The sequence below is a fragment of the Nesoenas mayeri genome (assembly GCF_963082525.1).
Source record: "Nesoenas mayeri genome assembly, chromosome: Z".
NCBI classification, from domain to species: domain Eukaryota; kingdom Metazoa; phylum Chordata; class Aves; order Columbiformes; family Columbidae; genus Nesoenas; species Nesoenas mayeri.
Window position 1 is genome coordinate 57,643,809 of NC_137542.1, and position 20,508 is coordinate 57,664,316.

Sequence of the window (20,508 nt, forward strand, 5' to 3'; positions counted from 1 at the left end):
TCTCTAATTAGATATCAGAAAATGCCTGTCTGTATCCTAGATTTGCATTGTTAGCAAAAAATAACCCCATGTTTGTTTTCTTTCCGCCAGAGATTCGTTTAGAGCTTTACTGGTTTAACTGCTCAATACTCTGTCTTAAACCCTACTCAATTCATTCACAGGAGTTCCTGCCAGTATTGTCTGGATTACTCAACTGGAGAAGATGGTCCTAAAAAAACCAGTCTTGCCTGGGAAAAGATTTGCCTTCAACCAGCATGCTGACACTTTCACTACAGTTACTTGTACTCTGTATTTATGTTGTTTCAGTGACAGAAGCAACATATTGAGTGTTTTTTGGGTGGCAACTGGGACATTGCAAGGCAATCCTTCATTTCTATCAGCAGAATTTTTCAGTAGGGGGAGAGAAGAAGAAAACTGAAAGTTTTAATAAAAAAGATCACTTAATACTATTGTGCCTGTCAGTTACTATTTTTTTCATCCCCCCAACAGTTACTGCTTTATAAAACTTTCCAGTTTAACCTCTATAATAATACAAGGCAAAAAGAAAAAAAAAAAACCAACATAATCTATATTTCTGGGAAAGGGCTTCATCAAGGAATAATCTTGAAATGAAGAAAAAAAGCCACAGGATTACACATGCATTGTCTCCCCCTTTTCATTCTTTTGTTATCCCATGGAAGAAACCTAGAATATTGCGCTTTAAAACCTTTTCTAATTAAAATGTCAACATTTATTACAGTATTTACTATTTTGTAATTTATACATTTTTCCTAGTAAAAAAGCCCCCATTAATTTTACTTTCTAAATGGTTATGTTTTCTTTTTGAGATGCTACTGATAAATCCACAAGGATTTTGAAAATTCACATTAAGATAGGGAGCCTTCTTCTCCAGATGCAAACATATATATCCAGCTAATAGCTCTGCAACTAATCAGTGGGATGACTAAGCAGTTGGGAGGTTTCCAACCAGAAAACCTCCTGTTGCTCTCTGGGTTGCCGGCTTAGAATTCAGTTCCTTTAGGATCTGAGCATCTCATGCTTCTGCACATTCTGCAGAAGGCTGGCACTGACTTCTATTGCTATTGTTGCTTATTAGGTAGGTAAATGGTGTACCCAGAGCATGCTGTGTTTTTTTCCAAACAGAGGTGAAGACACATTTTCTGTCCCAGACTCAATACAGCCCAGGATTTGCTCCTGCAAACACTTACACACATAGGTTGTTCCACTGGGTTGTAATATTGAAATTAAGGGGGAAAACCCAGATTGGAGGTTCATACACACATAAATGTCTGCAAGTCAGTGGGAGCTGACTAGGCTAAATTTTTGTCAAGGTCAGCTGAGGCTAATGCAAAAAACTAAGTCTAGATAAAATAACTTTTCCAGAAATATTTCCACTCAGCTGATAAAAGTGCTGGTTTGGGGTATTTTTTTGTTTCTTTGTTTATACATCATCCCCCTTTTTATCCATTCAATTAATGTCCTTCTTTTTAATCCTGCTAGTATTTGAACAATATACCACTAGAGAAAAAAAAATCAGATAAAAAAGCAAAAATCCTGTTAATTTACTTAGCTGGATGCAGTTATCAAGTTAGAAGTACTGATTGTGTGTTTATAGATGTTAGGAATTTTGCAACAGATATTTAAAAAAATAAAACCATTTTCAGGCTCTGTTATCTGTTTTTACTTTCCAGTTCATTTAAAAAAAAAAAAAAAAAAAAAAAGAAGAAGAAAATAATAGCTTCACAGAACAGAGTAACATATACTCTGATTTTTGTTTTTATTTGCTTGACAATCTCTCTTTTTATTATCCCCATTTAACACATGTCTAGCCGGACCAGTGCTATTGCCTGTTAATTTTTTTAAAGTGGGAAGCTGACATGTACTGTAATGATTGCTAATTTGGAATGTATTTTCATTAATTCTTTCCAGTGCTAGCACAAAGGGAGATATCAAGGAATAAGTGAATTTTGTGAATTCAAAATGGCTGGAAAATGTGTGTTTTTTCCACACTTGTAGTGTTGGACTTGTGATTTCTTTACCCTACATCTTGGTTTCACTGTCTAGTGGTTTCTCACTCTCATTTTCTTGTGAGATCAATTGGTATGGTTTCTTCATTTCATTCTCCTCTATCACAGAATTACCCATTTCAGCATCCCTGTTCTTCAGCTCATGCCGTGATAAATGTTCAACAATTCCTGCTCCGATGGAGTCTCCCAAGACATTGGTAGTGGTACGGAGACGATCCCTAAGAAGAAACAGCAACTTAAGCTTGATTTCACCACTTGTACAGGTAAACATGCAGACTAGTCGTTAAAATGGCCCTTAAGTAGTTGCTAGGTGCTTCAGCTATTTTATATATATTAATTTATCCGGACTGTTAATACCATGATTTCTTCTACAGAAATTAACAAATATACTAGGATTTGGCGTTACGAAATATCCTAATACTCCTGGCAGCTTGACAGCAAGAAAGAGCTGTGTGGTGAGGACAAAAAAAAAGAGCATATGGCAGATGATTCTTAGGGGAATTTCAATAGGCTGGTTGTTAGGGTTTGTATCCTGTGAACATGTAAGTCAATGAGAATCTAACTTGTTAGGGTCATTTCTCTCCTGACCATAAACTATGGTCAGTAATTTAGGGTGGAATTATGCTGAAATAGTTCAAATTAAACTACAACAATTCAGCCTTTTTAGAGGGCTCTTCCCAGATGATGTAGGATGAGGACTGACAAGGAGTGACTGGCACTGTTACTCAATAAGCATCCACCTACATGAGCCTGTGGGCATGTGGCTAGATAATGATTTGAATTCATTATCTTCTGATTACAACATGGGCAACTTTTTACAGGGATCACTTGAGAAGACTGAAGGGTAAAAGTGTCTGGAAAATATGCCTAAAAGGCATTAGACAAAATAGAGATTGGAGGAAAACTTCTGCTTCTGATTTTGTTCCTGGACTTTAGGGATTTCCCCACATACCTGTAGGTGTCAGATAGTCTTCTACAGACAGAAGAATGGAAAACCTGAGGAACTATACATTGTGGTGGGTGGATAAGAGAGTTACATGACTTTTTTTCATTTCTGTGTCCCTGCGGTAGACATATGAACCTTTCCTAGATTAGATAGTCAGCAGGGCTACAAAGAACTGGATCAGATCTGAGCCAGCTCTGAGCCTGATTGATGGGAAGGTTTTCATTGCCATCCTACAAAAAATAGAAAACTAAAGCATTTTTTTCTAATGTAATTACAGTGTATCTGAAAGTTTTCTTAGTACCCTAAGGATCTAGATTTCTAAGTAACCCTCTTGCATGGAAGAAGAATCATCATTAAGTAACACCCCTCACCATCTGCCCTAAGAAAATTCCATAATCACAAGAAATTGAGATTCTTTTAATGCTTCTTCCCAACTGCCTTCCACAGCAGAAGTATGCCACTGCAGTATTGCCAGAATGTCCCTATCTATTGCACTTCCAAATATGATCTAAGCCCTTAGTGACTCCATAAAGATACTTACAAGAACCAGTCCACTGCAATGATAAGAGTGATGTCATCTGTGGGCAAACCTACTGATGTGAGCACAATGACCATGGTGACCAGTCCAGCTTGAGGAATGCCTGCAGCCCCAATACTGGCAGCTGTAGCTGTGATGCTGTGCAAAGAGATGGCAAAAGCAATTAATTGACTTCCGCAATAAACTTTCCGTATCATCTGGCAAGCATTAAAAACAGATATGAAGTAAGAAGGCATTTGCCTAGTAGTAAATAGAAAGATGAGCCCAGTTCCTTATCTGAACACTGCATAGCTGCAGGGGATTGTGGATCTTAAACCAAAATGTTTACACTAAACCTTATTCCAGAACCCTTGAAACATGATTTTTTTAGGCAGTAAATACCCTACCAAATGCTGAGAGCCAGAAAAATGTTATAGCTACATGCCCACACCCATTGAACAAATTCGTACCACACACTCAAACATGTTAAAAGAAAAGCTGAGGAGAAAATTCTGTGCTGGCAGATCTCATGTAAGAGCTTTTATTCTCTGTCCATCTCAATATAACTTCCTGCCAGGTGAAGTATCTGTCCTCCAGCAGTTGGTGTTCTGCCATCAGAAAACAGAAAGCTGCAAGAAACCTTGAATCATAGCCTAGTTACTTGATAGAAATATGCTTGTTCAGATCTGTTTTAGGAATAATTTGTTTTGTCAGGTGATTTGGCAGGGAGCAGCTCTAGTACTAATGAATGTGGAACTATTGCCTCGAAGTGTAAAGGCAGAGTTTTGCCTTCTGTTGATGAATATTTATTTGAGCTGGTCTTTTTTATGGAGAGAAGCACTTCTGTTTGAAAATCTTCTACACTCCCAGTTCACCATGTCTCACTTTTCAGTGTTCCTCAGGGATAAATACATGTCTCTCTGTCCTACAGTGTCCCTCTCTCCCCTTCTGATATTTATTTCTTCTGCACATGTACCAAACAACCTTTTCTCTTGGACTGTTTGAGGAACATAATGGAATTAATGCAGATTAGTTATCATCGAGTGCTACTTATTGGGTTGCTTTCTGTTCTATTTCAAACTTGAAGGCTTGTGTGCTTGAAACCATACCTGTCTTCTGCACCTCTATCAGCTGGTATAACAAAAGGTATCACTGCTCCTTCCAAATCTTGCTCTGCTTGTGTTCTGAGATCATCAGGACTAGGAAAGCACTACCTCTCCTAGCATTAGCACTGTGATGCTTTTATGCTACTGCTTTGTACATGTATAATAAACTGCTTGGTTATAAGTCTGTGGCTCCCAAGAGCTGCCTGAGTTCTTAAGAAAGAAAATTTAAAAGTCATTAAAAACTGCTCTTGTTGACTCTACTAAGTTCAGTGATACATTTTCTTAAAGGTTTAATGGAGAATATGTGCTGGGAGACCTTTTCCTTGCAGAAGGTGTAAATCATTACAGTTATTCAGCTACTGCAGCAGTTTTTGTTTTTAGCTCTAGATGCTTTTGTTTAATCCCACATATAACAGCAAGGAGAAGTCACCACAAAGGTGCTTTTATTAGATGTATGTAATAATGACCTCTGTACCTGATAGTGATAATCTGGCCAAAGTTCAGTTCAAAGTTGTTAACTTGTGCAATGAAAATTGCAGCCAAAGCCTCATATAAAGCAGTTCCATCCATATTAATTGTAGCACCAACAGGCAGTACAAATCTTGTAACTCGTTTGTCCACTCCATTTATTTCTTCCAGACACTTAAATGTAACAGGTAGTGTTGCAGAACTGAAACAAAAAGAAAGAAGGAAAGAAGGTAGTATAGTGTGATGACAAGAGAGATTGTTCTGTCCTAATTATGTGATCTACCAGATTTTCTTTTTTTTTCTTTCTTTCTTTTTTTTTTTTTTTAATGCAAAGGCTGAGTTTAAACACTTGTAATTATGGAGGTTTTTCTGATATTATTGGAAACATTATCCAATGGTTAATTAATATCACTGTCTATGTAGTCCCTAGTCTGAACGTGTCTAACTTCAGTACTGGGTCACAAGATTCTTCTGCTGGGCAGAGGAATCTATTTAAAATTTCCCACTTTTCATTTTTTGTGTCATGTACGTCAACTATGTTTAGGGATGATTTAATCTTAACTCTGTTCCAGCCAGGCCCTGTACACCACTTAATCATGTTCGCATCCAAACATAATATAAATGATAATTTCATTTGAAGACCAACCCAACCAAACATTTTGCCTTCATATGCTAAGGAGTGTCATTTATCCCATTAGACACAAAGCTCCTTTTCAGAAATACCGCCTCAGAAAGGGGCGTAAACTGGCCGTTTCTTAAGAGCTGCCTGAGCTCTTTGTTCTTAAAGATGCATCTTTACATCTGATGATAAGAAAGTCAAGAGGTTTTTCAAGACCCAGCAATTCAGTTTACTCTGTCTCAGTGGCCTCTTAATTGTTAACTACTTAGCAGAGTTTCATGTCTTTGAAAACTTTATCAATATTGATAAGATAAAATAAAATACTGATAAAATGTAAAGAAGGGTTGTGAAAGATTACGCTAGAAAAGTCTCTTTGAGGACAGTCAACTTATAGTTGGATTTTAAACAGCTTTTAAATCAACTCACAGTATAGTATGCTCTCTTGCATCACTTTGGTTCTCATTGAGAATCTTGAGCAACATCTAGTGGAATGTCTTACAGGATTGACATCAAAACATCAAATGTGAAATAAGTAATTGTCCCTCTCTGCCCATTAATATGTTGTAATAATTGTTTTAAGTCTTCAAGATGTTTTTCAGTGATACAACACATCAGTTTCTACATTAGTGGTCACAATAGCTTTTCATCCCACGTCTTCAAAACAATCCCAAACACCAGGGACTTGAATTTAGTAATACAGAATGTCTCACTTAAAGCACCTGTCTTTAGGAGACACTATTAAAATCTATTAAAATGAAAGGTTCTGTTGGGTTTAAAGTGTGAAGAGTAAGCTTCCTACTCTAGTATGGCCCTCAGATTATTTTCCATCTTTGATGAAGTTGCAACAAGAAGTCTGAGGGCAACCAGAAGAGACTTCAGGACCTGGGGACAACTAGTGAAGGGATCAGGAGTAACAACAGTGTTCTTCTCTGTCCCCCCCAGTTGCAAGGAATGATGAGGGAAGAAATAGTAAGAGCCAGCAATCTATACCTGACTCCGAGCCTGGTGTCATCAGCAGAGTTTTGGGTTTTTTTGATCACAGGTCAGTTTACACAACACCAGGCTTGCTGCAACAGATGGAGTATACCTGTCCCAAAGAGGGAAATCTTTGCACGGGAGTTAGCAGGGCTCATTGAAAATGTTTTAAAGTAGATCTGAAGGAGAAAGGGTTAAAAAAAGGCTTGCTAGAGATATGCCTTGAAGCGGCACATCAGTGTTTGAGTGATGTTGTGCTAGTGAGGTCATTTGGTCTGGCATTTCAGTGGAGGTAGAGGTTAGAGAGCCATGCAGCAGCAAAGACATCAGAGTTATTGTTGTGTTAGAAACCACAGAAGCGCCTCAGAATGGTGATGTAGGAATTAGGGCTTCTCTCCCAAAAAGGTGGTGAGATCAATAGCCCAGCTGAAGTGCATCTGTATGAATGCATGCAGCATATGTGGCTGGAAACTTGCCAAGCAGAAAAAGACCTGGGGATGTTGATTGACAGACAGCTGAATACGAGCCAGCAGTGTTCCCAGGTGGCCAAGAAGGCCAACAGCATCCTGGCTCATTTCAGAACTAGTGTGGCCAGCAGGATGGACAAAGTGATCATCCCCCCTGTACTCTGCACTGGTGAGGTTGCACCTTGAATCCTGTGTTCAGTTTTGGGCCCCTCACTACAGGAAAGACATTGAGGTGCTGGAGCGAGTTCAGAGAATGGCAACAAAGCTGGTGAAGGGTCTGAAGCACATGTCTGTTGAAGAACAGCTGAGGGAACTGGTGCTGTTTAGCCTGGAGAAAAGGAGGCTGAGGGGAGACCTTATCACCTTCTACAAGGTCGTAGCATGGAGGGTTGTGGCAAGGTGGGTATCAGTCTCTTCTCCAACCTAACAGGTGATAAGACAAGTGAAATGGCTGCAGGTTGTGCCAGGAGAGGTTTAGATTGGATATTTGAAAAAATTTATCCACAGAAAGGGTTGTCAGGCATTGGAACAGGCTTTCTCAGGGAAGTGATGGAGTTACCATCCCTGGAAGTATTTTAAAGACATGTAGATGTGGTGCTCAAGGACATGGTTTATTGGTTGACTTGGCAGTGTTAGGTTAATGGGTGGACTCAATGATCTTGAATGTGTTATCCAGATTAAATGATTCTATGATCCTACGATATGGTCTAGAGATATGTATTTGATTACAATACTCTTTCCTTTCATCATAGATGCTAACCATTTTTTTATTAGTTTGATGTACCTATGACTTCATTAACAAAGAGGAAAAGTAACATTTCTGTTGCAGGTTGTATATCCATTACTGGCTATGAGCTTTTTGAGCACAGAACATCAGTGGCTAATAAGGGCTCTCAAGCTCTCCCAGAATCTCTTCTGAACTTCCTGTTTTGCTCCTTCATTTCGCCATGCATATCGTTTGCCAGCTGCATCCTTTACCAGCAAGCCATTACAAACTACTTAAAAATCTCTAACACCAAGGCTAATCAAAGTCACAAGGGTTCCATCCATACAGTCTGCATCACCAAACAGATTAATTTCATCTCTGTTTAGGGTTTCTTGTAGAAAATAGAGTTTAAGTCAATATAATTATAATAATTATCTCTACCAGAGGGCAGTAGAACTGAAATTAAGTGCTGAAGTGGATACTTGAATAGAGAGTTAACCAGTTACATCAGACAATACTTTTTTTTTCAAACCAATAATACTATAAAACAATATGGCCTTAAAATATTGCGTTATACCTGGAAGATGTTCCCAAAGCTGTGACTAACGCCTGGATTAAGCCTCCGATAAATACCCAGGGGTTCTTACGAGTGATCAGGAAGTAGAGAAGAGGTAGGACAATAACAGCATGAATTAGCAAACCGATGATGACTGTTACAGTATACATGGCAAGCTGACCACCGATGACACCCATGTCTTCCATCTCAACAATTTTTCCAGCAATCAAGAAGAGGATTCCAAGGGGAGCATACCTGCAAAAGAGGAACCAAATAAGTATTGTACTGAACAAAGTAGAAATTCACTCCCTCATCCATCGTTTTTCTGTTTACATGCACTCATGAATGTAGGATTTCACTGTTGGGATGACCGTAATTATTCATAAGCAGTTCAAGAGTTTAATACTTAAACTCTTAACTATTCAACCTAGATTAAACCAGAGCAGTGAATGTTTCCTATAAGGTCTATTGAATTCAGCATCTGGGTAAGTATTTCAAGATATGTAGCATGCCTTTCAGACTTGTAGGGAGATGAACTTCTATTCAAGTGTCATTTAAAAGCTAGTTCAGGGATTTCTGTTACAGTTCTGTCTGTATGAACAAAGGCTCAGCTGACATAGTTGTAGACTGTCAAGTGGCCAGTTTTATTATCTCATCAGTGCTATTTCCCAGGTTGTTGGGGAAAGAACCCACACAGAAGGCTGATAACTTCCAATGATTTCAAGCTGTTTCTGGCCATGCCTCATTTTATTAAGTGTGGCACTGGATAAATACTTTAGCATGAAGCATGAAGTATGACAGAGGTTGTCTGCATTGTAGGCAGGAACAAAGGTGGTATGATCTGTTTTTTCTTATTGGTAAACATAGTTAACAGATGAAGAAAAAGCTAGTGCTGAGCACAAAACTCAGCATAATTCTGCTGCATAGGGACTTTTGGTACAGCCTTATTTCTATAAATGTCCATTTGTCTTTTCACATGAAGTTACCACAGAACAAAATTTATCCAGCATATTTCAATTGTACTTTAAGCCATTAAATCCATATAGAAATTTCTCAGAAGTAACAATTCTCATCCACTGCTTTGTCATCCTAAGTGTGCTTGTAGAGAAGGATAAAAGATTTTTGTTTCGTATAGATGTTTCCTGGCAAAATAGAATTTTAGTTACTGGAAAAAAATGTATTTATTTTTATTTTAGTATCTAGTACTGCAACGTATGTGTGTATGCTCTTGGGTAGGCTTTTGTTTGTTTTCTGTAGTAAAGAAAGCAAAAAGTCATAATTCATTTTCATAATTAACCTTCTACATGACAAATAACGAATCTTCTTTATTGACAAGACTTCATACCTAATGTCTGAGGGAAGAGGTATTGGTTTTAAATACCTATTAAACACAACAAAGAAAGTAGGAAAATTATGTGTATGTGTAAGTAGTGTAGCTACAATGCAAGGACATACATATATATCACAGAACTGCAGGAACCAGTTGCATTGGAAACTAGTGATAAGAAGGTCTTGCTGTGTAGAAATAAGATTATGAGAGAGGTTTGTCCTTTTCCTTTACTGAAGTCAGATTAGGATATAAGGAAACTTCGATAGCATACTATTGTGATCACTGTCTTTATGAAGACATAAAATGGCTCTGTATAAGCTTGGTAAGTTCTGCCATAGACCCCGATTTTTCTCACGTAAGAAGCTAAACATACCGAAAGAGTAGGTATGTTTGGTCAAATTATTGACATACAGAATTACAGTTCTGGTGTTTATTTATGAAAAAAAGTTACAAAGCAGTTTAGATCTTACTGTCTGACTTCATGTCAAACAGACTTGTTATCCAGTGCCTGACTGTGGTGAAAAAATACTGTTAGTAACTTAAAATGGAATTTATCGAAGACGCACTTACCACATGATTAGAGCTACCAATCTCATGATAGCCTCATTAAGGCTATCAAAGAAGTCTTTTAATGCCCGACCTTGCTCCTTCATGCTTCCAATCACCAGGCCAAAGCTTATTGAGAAAACCACCAAGCCAAGGGCATTCACTCCATTTACAGAACCTGGAACAGGAACTATTTCCTCTTTCACTCGGGTGAGGGTTTCCATTGCTTCTGACACATTGCTTATTATGGAAGCCACTGTGGATGTGTCGTTGGATGGAATATCTACTTTAAATATTTTCTTTTCATAGTTAGTTTTGAACTGTTAAAACAAAAATAAAAGAAACACAGAAATCATGTGAATTATAGCAAGCAAAGATAAAAATAACACATTAAATTATTAATTACTATTGCAGGGCATTAGACTTCTTTCTGTAATATTTGTTGGTAAAATGCACTGTTATGAGAATCTTGCTTTCCTGAAAGCAACAAATATTCACGTTAACTTGAAGAGCTAGATATTCATGTTTAGCTTCCAGAACTCATTTTCTCATAAATATATCACAATCAAAGATGCAGATTTGCCATGTTCATGAGTTTTGTGACAAAACTATTGATTCTTAGTTTGCATTTTCTTAAATTGCTGTTTTTTCCAGTAATATATTGCCAACCGTTAAATAAATAGGTCTTTTTGGCTAGTAAAATATTTTCATGTGCTCTGGAGTCTTCTTACTTCTTCATCATTCTGAATTAGAAAAAACAGACTGGAAATAACATAAATATAACAGACCTCTTTTTTCCTTTGCTATGGAAAAGCTGTCAGTTTTCTGTGCTTTGCACTACCGAATCAGCACTTTTCTTAATTAAGAAAAGTGTTCTATCTTATATGGTTCCATTATGGGATGTGCAAATCAATTTCAAAATCTCAATATGCTCTTAAACATCTGCTTTGAAATCTAGTCTTTCCCACATAATGCTTTTCCAAAGAGAAACATGCATCCTGAATATTTCTGTCTGGGCTCAAAACACGCTTCAGCCCTGCCCTGATTAAATTCTGTTGAACACAAAGAATACTGAATATCACTAGTAAAATGTTTCTAATATGCCTCACGATGCTAAATACCCTATTAAGGCAATGGGATGCAGGTGTCAAGGTTATTCAGCAACTTTGGATTTTTATACCTTGGGATGTGCCAACAAAAGACAAATATCACATCCAGGAGCTGTAGTATTATTACTAATATCTGGAGACTGTTGCTCACTCCAAAAGTATTTCAGTGAAATGGAGCACTTATGACTAATGCAAGAAACCTGAATATCAGGGTCTGTCAACACTGACCTAATTTTCTGTTATTTTCCACACCTGAATAGTTTCATGCACCCCATCCAGGTATTTGTTGTGTCCCTCTGAAGGCTTTGTGTCTTTCGGAGTTTCAAATAAAACTTGCTTACAGGAGATTTATGGAAAGTGTCTGAATAAAATGTAGCAGAATAAATCTCCATGGAGGTCAGATATTCTTGAATTTTAAATGAAATTTGCTAAAATATTTTAATATTTGGGTTGAAGTTAGAGGAGACAGCTGAGCTGTTCAAACTCTTGACTGACATAGAAAAGCCCAGTTCCAGTCTCTCACCCGCTTACATCCAACCTGTTACAATTTCTCCTCTGTATGAATTCTAGTTTTATCTCTCAATGAGCCAATTCTATTTTTTAAATTGGCAAAAAGCTTACCTAACAAAGAAAGCGGTTATTTTTTGGTAAAGGTTGTGTAAGTGAATCAGTTCACTGACTGAAGAATACCTAAGAGAGCAAAACACTGAAACTACACAGCTGAGAAGGAGGGATGGGATTGCCCCTTTAAGTGACAGAGAGGTATTAGAATCAAAATGGAAATTTTCTAGAAGTTCTCACTAAAGGGTTTTAATTCAGTCTTGGCAGGAATGTTAAAATATTGCCTAACATTGTATACCACACACTTTTTTTTTTATGTATACAGGTATGATAATTGGATTATCTGTATATTTTTGTTACTGTTTTTCAGTAGGGAAAAAAAAACAAACTTAGGTAAAAATTCCTTAATGCAAATATCTGAAGGGTGTAATTATGCTGGACTTGTGAGCATACAGATTAGACAAACACAAAAAAAGAGCAAGCTGCTTAATGAGGCCTGGAATTAAAGCCTAATTTCCTAGTAAATTTCCTATTCATTTCCTACTTTCCCTAGACACATCATAACTGACTTTGTCCTGCTTCTCCTCCATTACACTCAGGTCCTTCTCTCATTCCTACTTATTTGACTAGGTCAAAAGCGACATGTGATGCAGCTGTTAGACAGTGTTAGATCATGCTGCCTGGCTGGTTGGCTGCTGCCTGTTGGAACAGGCCATGAGCTCAGTCATAAACTGCTTTTCTTTCAGTGGCAGCAAAGTCTTGATTTGTCTAAGAATTGCTCTCCCCACCCACCTTGTCAAATTAGGTTGGAATTCGCTATTGAGCTCAAAAATTATGACAGGGGACTGAGAAGAATTTGGGCTGCTACAGGGCAAAAAGTACAGTCACATAAAGTTTCTTACCTTTAAAAAACCCAATTAGAACTCATTTTAGGCTGCAATAAGCATATTCCTTCATTTTTTTTTGTGCTGATTGTGGAATTCCGTCCCAGCAAGAAGATGCTTTTGATTCTTTATTAGTTAAGTATCTTTAGAGGTATAATATGGATTTTAGGATCTCAGGGAAGGCTGTTTCCATTTCAGCTACTGGACTGGTTCACAGAGATGCAGATTTTATCTGCTGACTCACCCTGTTGGTCAGACTTAGGTATTCAGAAATATTACTAGGGAGAATAGTCCTTGTAGGACCCCTTACAGAGTGGTGGAGAAACGGTTTATTTAGGCTGAGATTCAAAATGGAAATTTGAGCAAGAGGAATCAGAGCAACTTTATTTGCTTTGGGACAGTCACTTGAGCTATCCTTTCTTTTATTACTGCTAAGTGAGATTAAGGATTACTCTGTGGATGTGTTTGTCTTCTTATGCCCAAAGTTGTCTATCAAAAGTAATGAGAAGGCTCCTGGTGAAGCAAAAGAAATTAAGGAAGAACAAATACAGGAAATTCAAAGCAGATATCTATTAAGCAAAAAGCGTAGGTTGGGCGTTATTCTTGTTAGTGTTTTTTCTTTCAGATAACACTAAAGGCAAAATACAAGATTGCTTGACCACCAAAAAACAAATTTTATTTCTGTGGAGTGGTGAAAAAGCCAATTGTTTATAGGAAGTTACAGGATGAAAGACCGTCTTCAGGGTGATAGAAAATGTCAAAGTTTATTGAATATATGAGGTAACAGCGGAGCTGACTATTACTGCTCTGCAGACAAACTCTGCTAAGAGATCATTTAATGATCTTTTATGAGATTCCTACCTTCAGGCAGATCTCCGTCCTGGTGGGAATCAGAGTTATTAACTGTTCATGTAGCTCAGATTGGCATTTTAATAAAACACTGTCATTCTGCAGATCCTTGTGTTTTTGCAACATTCAGGAATGGAAAAAATTAGACAAAGAAAAATCTGCTCATACAATAGATTGTAGGCTTAGGAGTCTTGACAGAGCCAGTTATGCTTTACTAGAAGTCCCAACACCTACACTAACAATCTGTGATGGGCTAGAGAACATCACTTAAATCCTGTTATTTCTGAGGATGTTTGGTGCATTTTGTCTCCAGGCAGAGGTATTTTTGCCTGGTAAGATTTTAGATGCGAAATACTCTTAATTTTTCCATAAGTTCATGTATCAAGAACAAATTAGGAATGAGGTAAATATTATTTGGAACATATGAATACTCATATCTTTCTATGAACAACCTTATCTGCAAGTAAAATATGAAATTAATGGCATTTCTGGACTTTTTTACAAGACACTGTGCTAATGAACAACTTTAAAATGAATTCTAATTAAATTACCTCATTATGAAATAGAAAATATAATTATTGTATTGCATAATATAATGAATTCATTGTTCACACTTTTATGGTTATTTTGTTTTCATTAGTGGTACAAGGCACACACAGTCATTTGCCTTGAATATATTGCATGACTCTTTAAGAAGCAACATTATAACATGTAGTACATTTCAGTGGTTGACTTGCAGACAAGGTAATGCATGGGTAACCACTCTGAAAACTCGTAATTTATTGTCAGTATTCTGAGACAGTATAATTAGCACTGTCTGTGCAAAGTCTGTATGATGACGTGTTTTCTAGTGAATGATGCATTTAAAAACAGCAAGTTTGCTTAAATACAAGCCTAAATAAATAAAAATAAGACAGTGATATCCCATCTTCCTAATTAATATTTTCTTTCCTTTCCACACAGACAGGTGTGAAAGCATTTTAAATTGTCTGCAGAAGAGCTGATGACACAGGTTAAAATATATCTTAAGTAGTTAAAATTGTCATGATGAACAGACAACATATATTAGTTAGTATTCATGTCTGGCTGTGTGATTAACACTTCTGATCCCCTTGATAAGGATGAGTTTAGGAAAGAATATTTAATTAAAAATAGCTCAGAAGAAATGTGGTTATCAAATGCACCTTTTCAGTTTTTAAGCTTCAGGTGGCATCAAATTCCACCTATTCACAACAGAATTATCCTCCTCAAATTGTTAGACTGATTGTGTTTATGTCCCAAGTTCACTTGTGTTTCTTTTGTCTTTTGTTTTATTCCCTGGGCACAGCACAAAGAACAACCAGTGAAAAAGCAGTATGTGCTTAACAAGCAGACTGCTTACAGCTGCTTATCTCCAGACTAGATAGCATTTTTGAATTTATCAAAGAAAGAGAAATGAAGAGCTAATGACCAGATCTGAAAGATAAATCAAAAGATTTCATTAGATACCCCTAAACTGGGGGTGAATATAGTGGTACAGAGAAAATTTTGAACGAAGTAATCTAATTTTAGGTAAGTGTGGAATATCCATCTGCAGTCAGTATTTTCAGATTCTCCTGTTACTGTTAAAAATCACAAAAGCCTCCAGATGATCAGTGCACAGTGAAGGTTGCAATGTATGTCATATGGAAATAATCAGCAAGAGAAAGTATACTGTTTGGATTTACAATCTGCTGTTTCCAGTGATGCCAATCTGCCACTGATTTAATTGGAAGAGGTCCTGATAGAGATAGGGTGCCACCAGGACTTTGATCTTTCACAGGGGAGAGAAGGTGTAACTAGTGAAGAACAGAGTGAAGCTAAAGCCAAATATTTTCCAGATTATTCTTCTTAACTTGACCTCATAGGCAAAGGTGCTCTTTGTTCCTGTAGACTTTCCTGAGTCATGGGGCTGAATGCCACCAGCTAAGCCTGAAATGGTACTTCCTATTCTGGACTGAAAGGTATGAAAGAAAGGATTTCCTTCGCTTTCCTGTGGGCTTTCTTTCTCTCCGACAGAGACTTCCCCCGGCTTACAGGGTCCACAATAGGGCATCCTTTCTGGAGGGCAAGGGGGATTTTATTTCACCAGTCTTCCTGTTTCTGTGGAAGAAAATGTGCAAAGAAGTAGGAGGAGGAAGAGAAGAAGCAAGGGGAGGCAGCTTTGTTTGCCTCACAGACTTGATGGGAAAGAAGAACAAGAAAGGGAATCCAAAGATCCGAAAGACTGAATGCAGAATGGCAGAAAATTTAGGAAGATCTTTCCTGAATAAGTCCTAAGTTCCCAGTCTTCCTTCAGGACTCTTCTCCCAGCAGCAATTCTATAAAAGATTTCCCAATTTCATCTAGAATCCCGCTCCATCTTGGTTACCCTCTCCACACAGCTCCATTTCATTTTGCAGGAGAGCAATTTCACATCCAGAAAATTAACCTTACTCTGCTAAAATTAATTATGCAAAGGAAAGTCCAGTTTTCCATGTCTTGATGTTACAAAATTTGAGTAATAGGTGATCTTCTGAGGTTATAAAATTTGGAAATGATAATTGGTCCTTTATGTTAGTGAAGCTGCTCTGTAAAGGGCTTTCTATCAATGGGGAAAGTAAAAGATTAAAAACTTGCTCTGAGTACTAACACAGTCATTAGAGGACCTGTGTGCTGGTCATGGTGAGAAAGAACAAAAAACCTTCCAGTGGGTTCAAATGCAGGTCTCTGTCAGGAAACAAATCTGACTAAGGATGCTCTACGACAGAATATGAGCACCTTATATATCAAAATATGTGATGCCAGTGATGGTTTCCAGGTGTGCAAAGCTGTGGATCAGTATCAGATGACTATGAGTAATAGTCTGGTTTGTGTTTGGGCCAGCACAGTGTTAAAGAACCGGATTAGTACCAGATGGATCATCCTGCTTCATAAATCTTCTGAAAAACATATGAAAAACCTGATGTAAACTTTTGAAAACAAAGTTATGGGGTTGGATGTACAAAGTCATCTGGATACCTGTGGATACTTGATTCTCCTGTAAAATGTGTGGGTTTTTTTGGCTTTTTTGTTGTTGTTGTTGTTGTTTTGTTTGTTTGGGTTTTTTTTTTTTTTTTTTTTTTTTTTTAACAAATCTGGTACAACAAAATAACTTGTACCTAAAAATCTAGGTTTTGATATCTGATTCAAATAGTATCAATATGACAGATTTAAAATTCTGATACTTCAGTAAGCACAGCTGCTGCTGAAAAGTCAGAAGAAAACTTTCATTAAACATTTCCTGGTTTTTGAACCATTTTTCAGAAATCCCTTTAAGCTGTAAAGCACATGAGAAATGTAATATACTTAACGTAAGCAGGTTTCCGGTGGCAGTAAGATGTTTTATCAAAATGGTTTTTCAAGCTGTATCTTAAAATTGGTGAGGTAGTTTGTTCCCTTGGCTCCTAATTGAAGATTTTTCCATGACCTCACTTTTTTGGTAATGAAGGTTATAAAATTTACTAATTCCCCCTTTAAATTTAGTCATAATGATTTCCATTTCTTCTTGTATAAACATTTTACTTTAGTGTCTACAGCTCTGTTCCCACTTCGTCTTTTGTACTTGGGTACTTTAAAAATCAAGCTTCTTTTTGCTTTATACACTGTGTTTGATAATCTCATCAGCTCCCCTCTCCATTGTGTTTGTTTTGCATGAATCTTCCTATGAATGTAATGACCCAAATATACTCAGTATTCCAGACAGTCACATTTCTCTGGCTTTTATTTCCTGTCTTGGAGTTAAGTTACCTGATATATCTTAGAGCTGAATTAGAGGGGTTTTAATTTTTTTGTTTTGGTTTGGTTTTCTGATGATGATGACTTCCTATCTTAATGCAGAAATTACTGTTGATTTCTAAAGGTTTATTTCACATGTGATGAAGAGCTACAAGGAGATAACCAATAATGCCAATATCTGCAAAAGCCAATTCACTTTTTTGTTTTATTTGTTGTTTATAATATTACAGTGTTCCAGGGACATAACACCTTCTTTAGCATTTGTTAGATATCTCAGTACAAAGTGCTGGGACTTTGTTGTCATCTGTAAATTTTGTGTGCATTTTATGGCAATATTATTCATAAAAATATCAAGTGAGGTATTCCCCATCTTTCCATGGGGACATTCCATGCACATTCCATGCTATGTCCACAAATTTTACAATTCTTATAATAAACTTATCCCACACTCAACTATTTCACTTCCCTCGTATAAAAACCTCTGTTTTATGGAAATCCAAAGAGATTAATCTATTGCATTTCTCTGGACCAAAAAACCCCAAGACATAAAACAACAAAAACAAAATCCAAACCCCAAACCAAGCCACCACCATCACCAAACATCAACCAGTCAACCAAACCGCAACCAACCAACCAAACCACAACCAACCAACCAAACCCCAACCAGCCAAAAAAAGAAAAAAAAAAACACCAACAAAAAAGCACCAAACAAGATCAGGCTAATAGGTTAATAACTGCTTAAATAAATTTCTAAATATTTTTGAAATTGCAATTTGAAAGACACTTTGATCTCTTCCACCAGCTATAGATAATAACTTCCCAACTTGAGAGATTTATTAAAAATACTTGCTGCTATGTCTGTAATTTTATGCCCTAATTCTTTCATTATTTTGAGATAAAGATGTTATCATTCCCTGACTTTATTGCATTAAATTCTTTGAATTTTGTTTCCAGTTTAGATAGAGACTTTTGTATTTCCATACTGCTCTTCTGTATAACTGTCCTGATTTCATCCTCATCCTTACTAAAAACAGTGGCATAGCATTTGTTGGTTTTGGACCTAGGCCTAGTTTATGTTTAATCTTGACCAAATCTTTAATCTAGAAAGTCACTGCTTTTTATTGGTCTTTGTTTTTATAACTGAAGAAAATGTTACTGTTTCTTTTCAATTCTTCTGCAAGAAGTAACTCAGCTGGACTTTGAAAAATTCCTACTTTATCCTCTTGCTTTTTGACCTTCACATTTCAAATTTTTTATATTGCTACAGCAATAAATGGTAAATAGTATCAGTTTGAGGTTGTCTTTGGGGTCAGTATGAAGTGACTAGATTTTAGAAATGCAAATTACAGGTTTTACTGACTATGTAAGGTCCTCCTTTAAAAAAAAAAAAAAAAAAAAAAAAAAGGAATGCAACTAGTTACTCTTATTTTCTCCATAGAACAGATAAGGTTAAGACCAGAATAATGATAAAGGAATTTGAGAAGCAACACAGAAAGCCCATTTCTATGCATTCCTATCATAGGTGATGGGAAGTCCCCTGGTTTGATTTTGTTATTGATGTTCACAGAATTCTTTCCCCTGTTTTGAACCTATGCACATTTCTCACACGGCATTCTTGAAATTCTTCCAGTCTTCGTACAGATGGTGCATATCTCAGTATCTCACAATTTAACATAAAGTAAATTCTGTACTGAATTTAATGGAGCTTGCTGTAGACTTATGAATTTGATACTTGAAAAAAAAAATGATTTGCCATGCCAAGTGTGTTTTCTTCACTTCTCATAGCAAATACTGAGACAACAAGCTTGAAAACAAAGCACAGATTTGGTTGGTTTAGTGTGTGGGGTTTTTTTGACAGCTGGCAGCACACGTAAGATTTGTTTCTGCTGTAAGTACAATTACATGATATTCCTAAAGAAAATACTATTACATGTCAATTTCTTACTTTATTATATCTTAGTTGAAAATAACAAAGTATTTTTTACCTGTTTAAAGCAAGCTTCCACCAGATTTGGAGGGAACATATTTCTGTGGAAAAGAAAAAAAAAATAACATGAGAAATAACAAGACTCTAATAATACCTTAAGTAGAGGCACAGCTAACAAAAGAATTGACCAGCTAATTTTCAAATTATTATTTTTCAAATTAATCCTAAGACAAATATGTAATTTTGTGTACAGTGATAGAGCTTTGCATATTGCATTGGCCTGGTTAGCTTTATCAGGACAAAATGTAGTAAGGTTGGATAGATTCTGGCAATATCAATGTCTGTATCCAATATTGTATAACAGATCTGGTTATGGTGCAGAATATTAGCTGAATTACCAAGTGAACAAAGCTCTGTGGGTCAGTACTGACTTTTAATTTTGTATTTATTAATGTTTTCTGATTCCAGATTAATAAATAAGTTAATATTTAACACATTACTGCTTCTCAGTTTTTGCAGTCATGTAGAGCCTAGTACCTCAAGACATCACTTGATTCAGAGTCTTGTTGTGATTAAGAAATAAATTTTTCTGAACTTTGGGTATTCTTTAATAACACATACACATATAATTATATATGTGTTTGTATACTTGCTACATATAGGGGTTTATTTCTCTGCTTTCCGTAATAGTGAGTGACATTTGTGAAGGAATTAGAAGCAGCCTAACTGAATAAATCTTGAGGAATCTGAGTGCAAACCTCTTCATGGGTCTTTCTGAAGTCCCCCTTCCTGGCAGCATGACTCTTGGAGGCCTTTCTCCATGTCTCTGGCTTCTCCAAATGGGTTAGTGGAACAGAAAATTTTGGTGGCTTTACCTGTGGAAAAGCTCCCGAGTTCAAAACCTCAGCTTCCCTACTCCCAGGAATACATCTGTGACATATTAGCTCTATAAAAGAGGCATTGCAGAGTCTCTGAGCAAGGAGAAAACAAGATTTCATATCTGTGCCCCTCTATTTCAAGCATTTTACTTGCCTGCTTCTGGATTTTTTTTCCCATCCATATAACTTAACAAGCTGAGTAGATGCACCCAGATCAGCAGCTATGATTCAAAATTAAGATGAATAGCTAAATCAGGGATTCA

The 20,508-nt window shown here is 36.7% G+C and overlaps 1 protein-coding gene across 4 annotated transcripts in view; it reads right to left on the reverse strand.

Annotated features, from left to right (window-relative positions):
• Nucleotides 1-2,040: 2,040 nt before the first annotated feature.
• The window catches only part of SLC1A3 (solute carrier family 1 member 3), a gene marked incomplete at both ends in the record, with an annotated part of 61,826 nt that continues 43,358 nt past the window's right edge, over nt 2,041-20,508 (reverse strand). For 2 of the 4 annotated variants that reach the window (XM_080363038.1, XM_080363036.1), the window contains 6 exons: nt 2,041-2,245; nt 3,515-3,649; nt 5,072-5,266; nt 8,409-8,642; nt 10,288-10,583; nt 19,426-19,468. In XM_080363038.1, coding sequence (XP_080219164.1) covers nt 2,041-2,245; nt 3,515-3,649; nt 5,072-5,266; nt 8,409-8,642; nt 10,288-10,583; nt 19,426-19,468 — 1,108 coding nt within the window. The remainder of the gene's footprint in view (nt 2,246-3,514; nt 3,650-5,071; nt 5,267-8,408; nt 8,643-10,287; nt 10,584-19,425; nt 19,469-20,508) is intronic. The other 2 variants (XM_080363037.1, XM_080363039.1) reach the window with 2 other exon arrangements.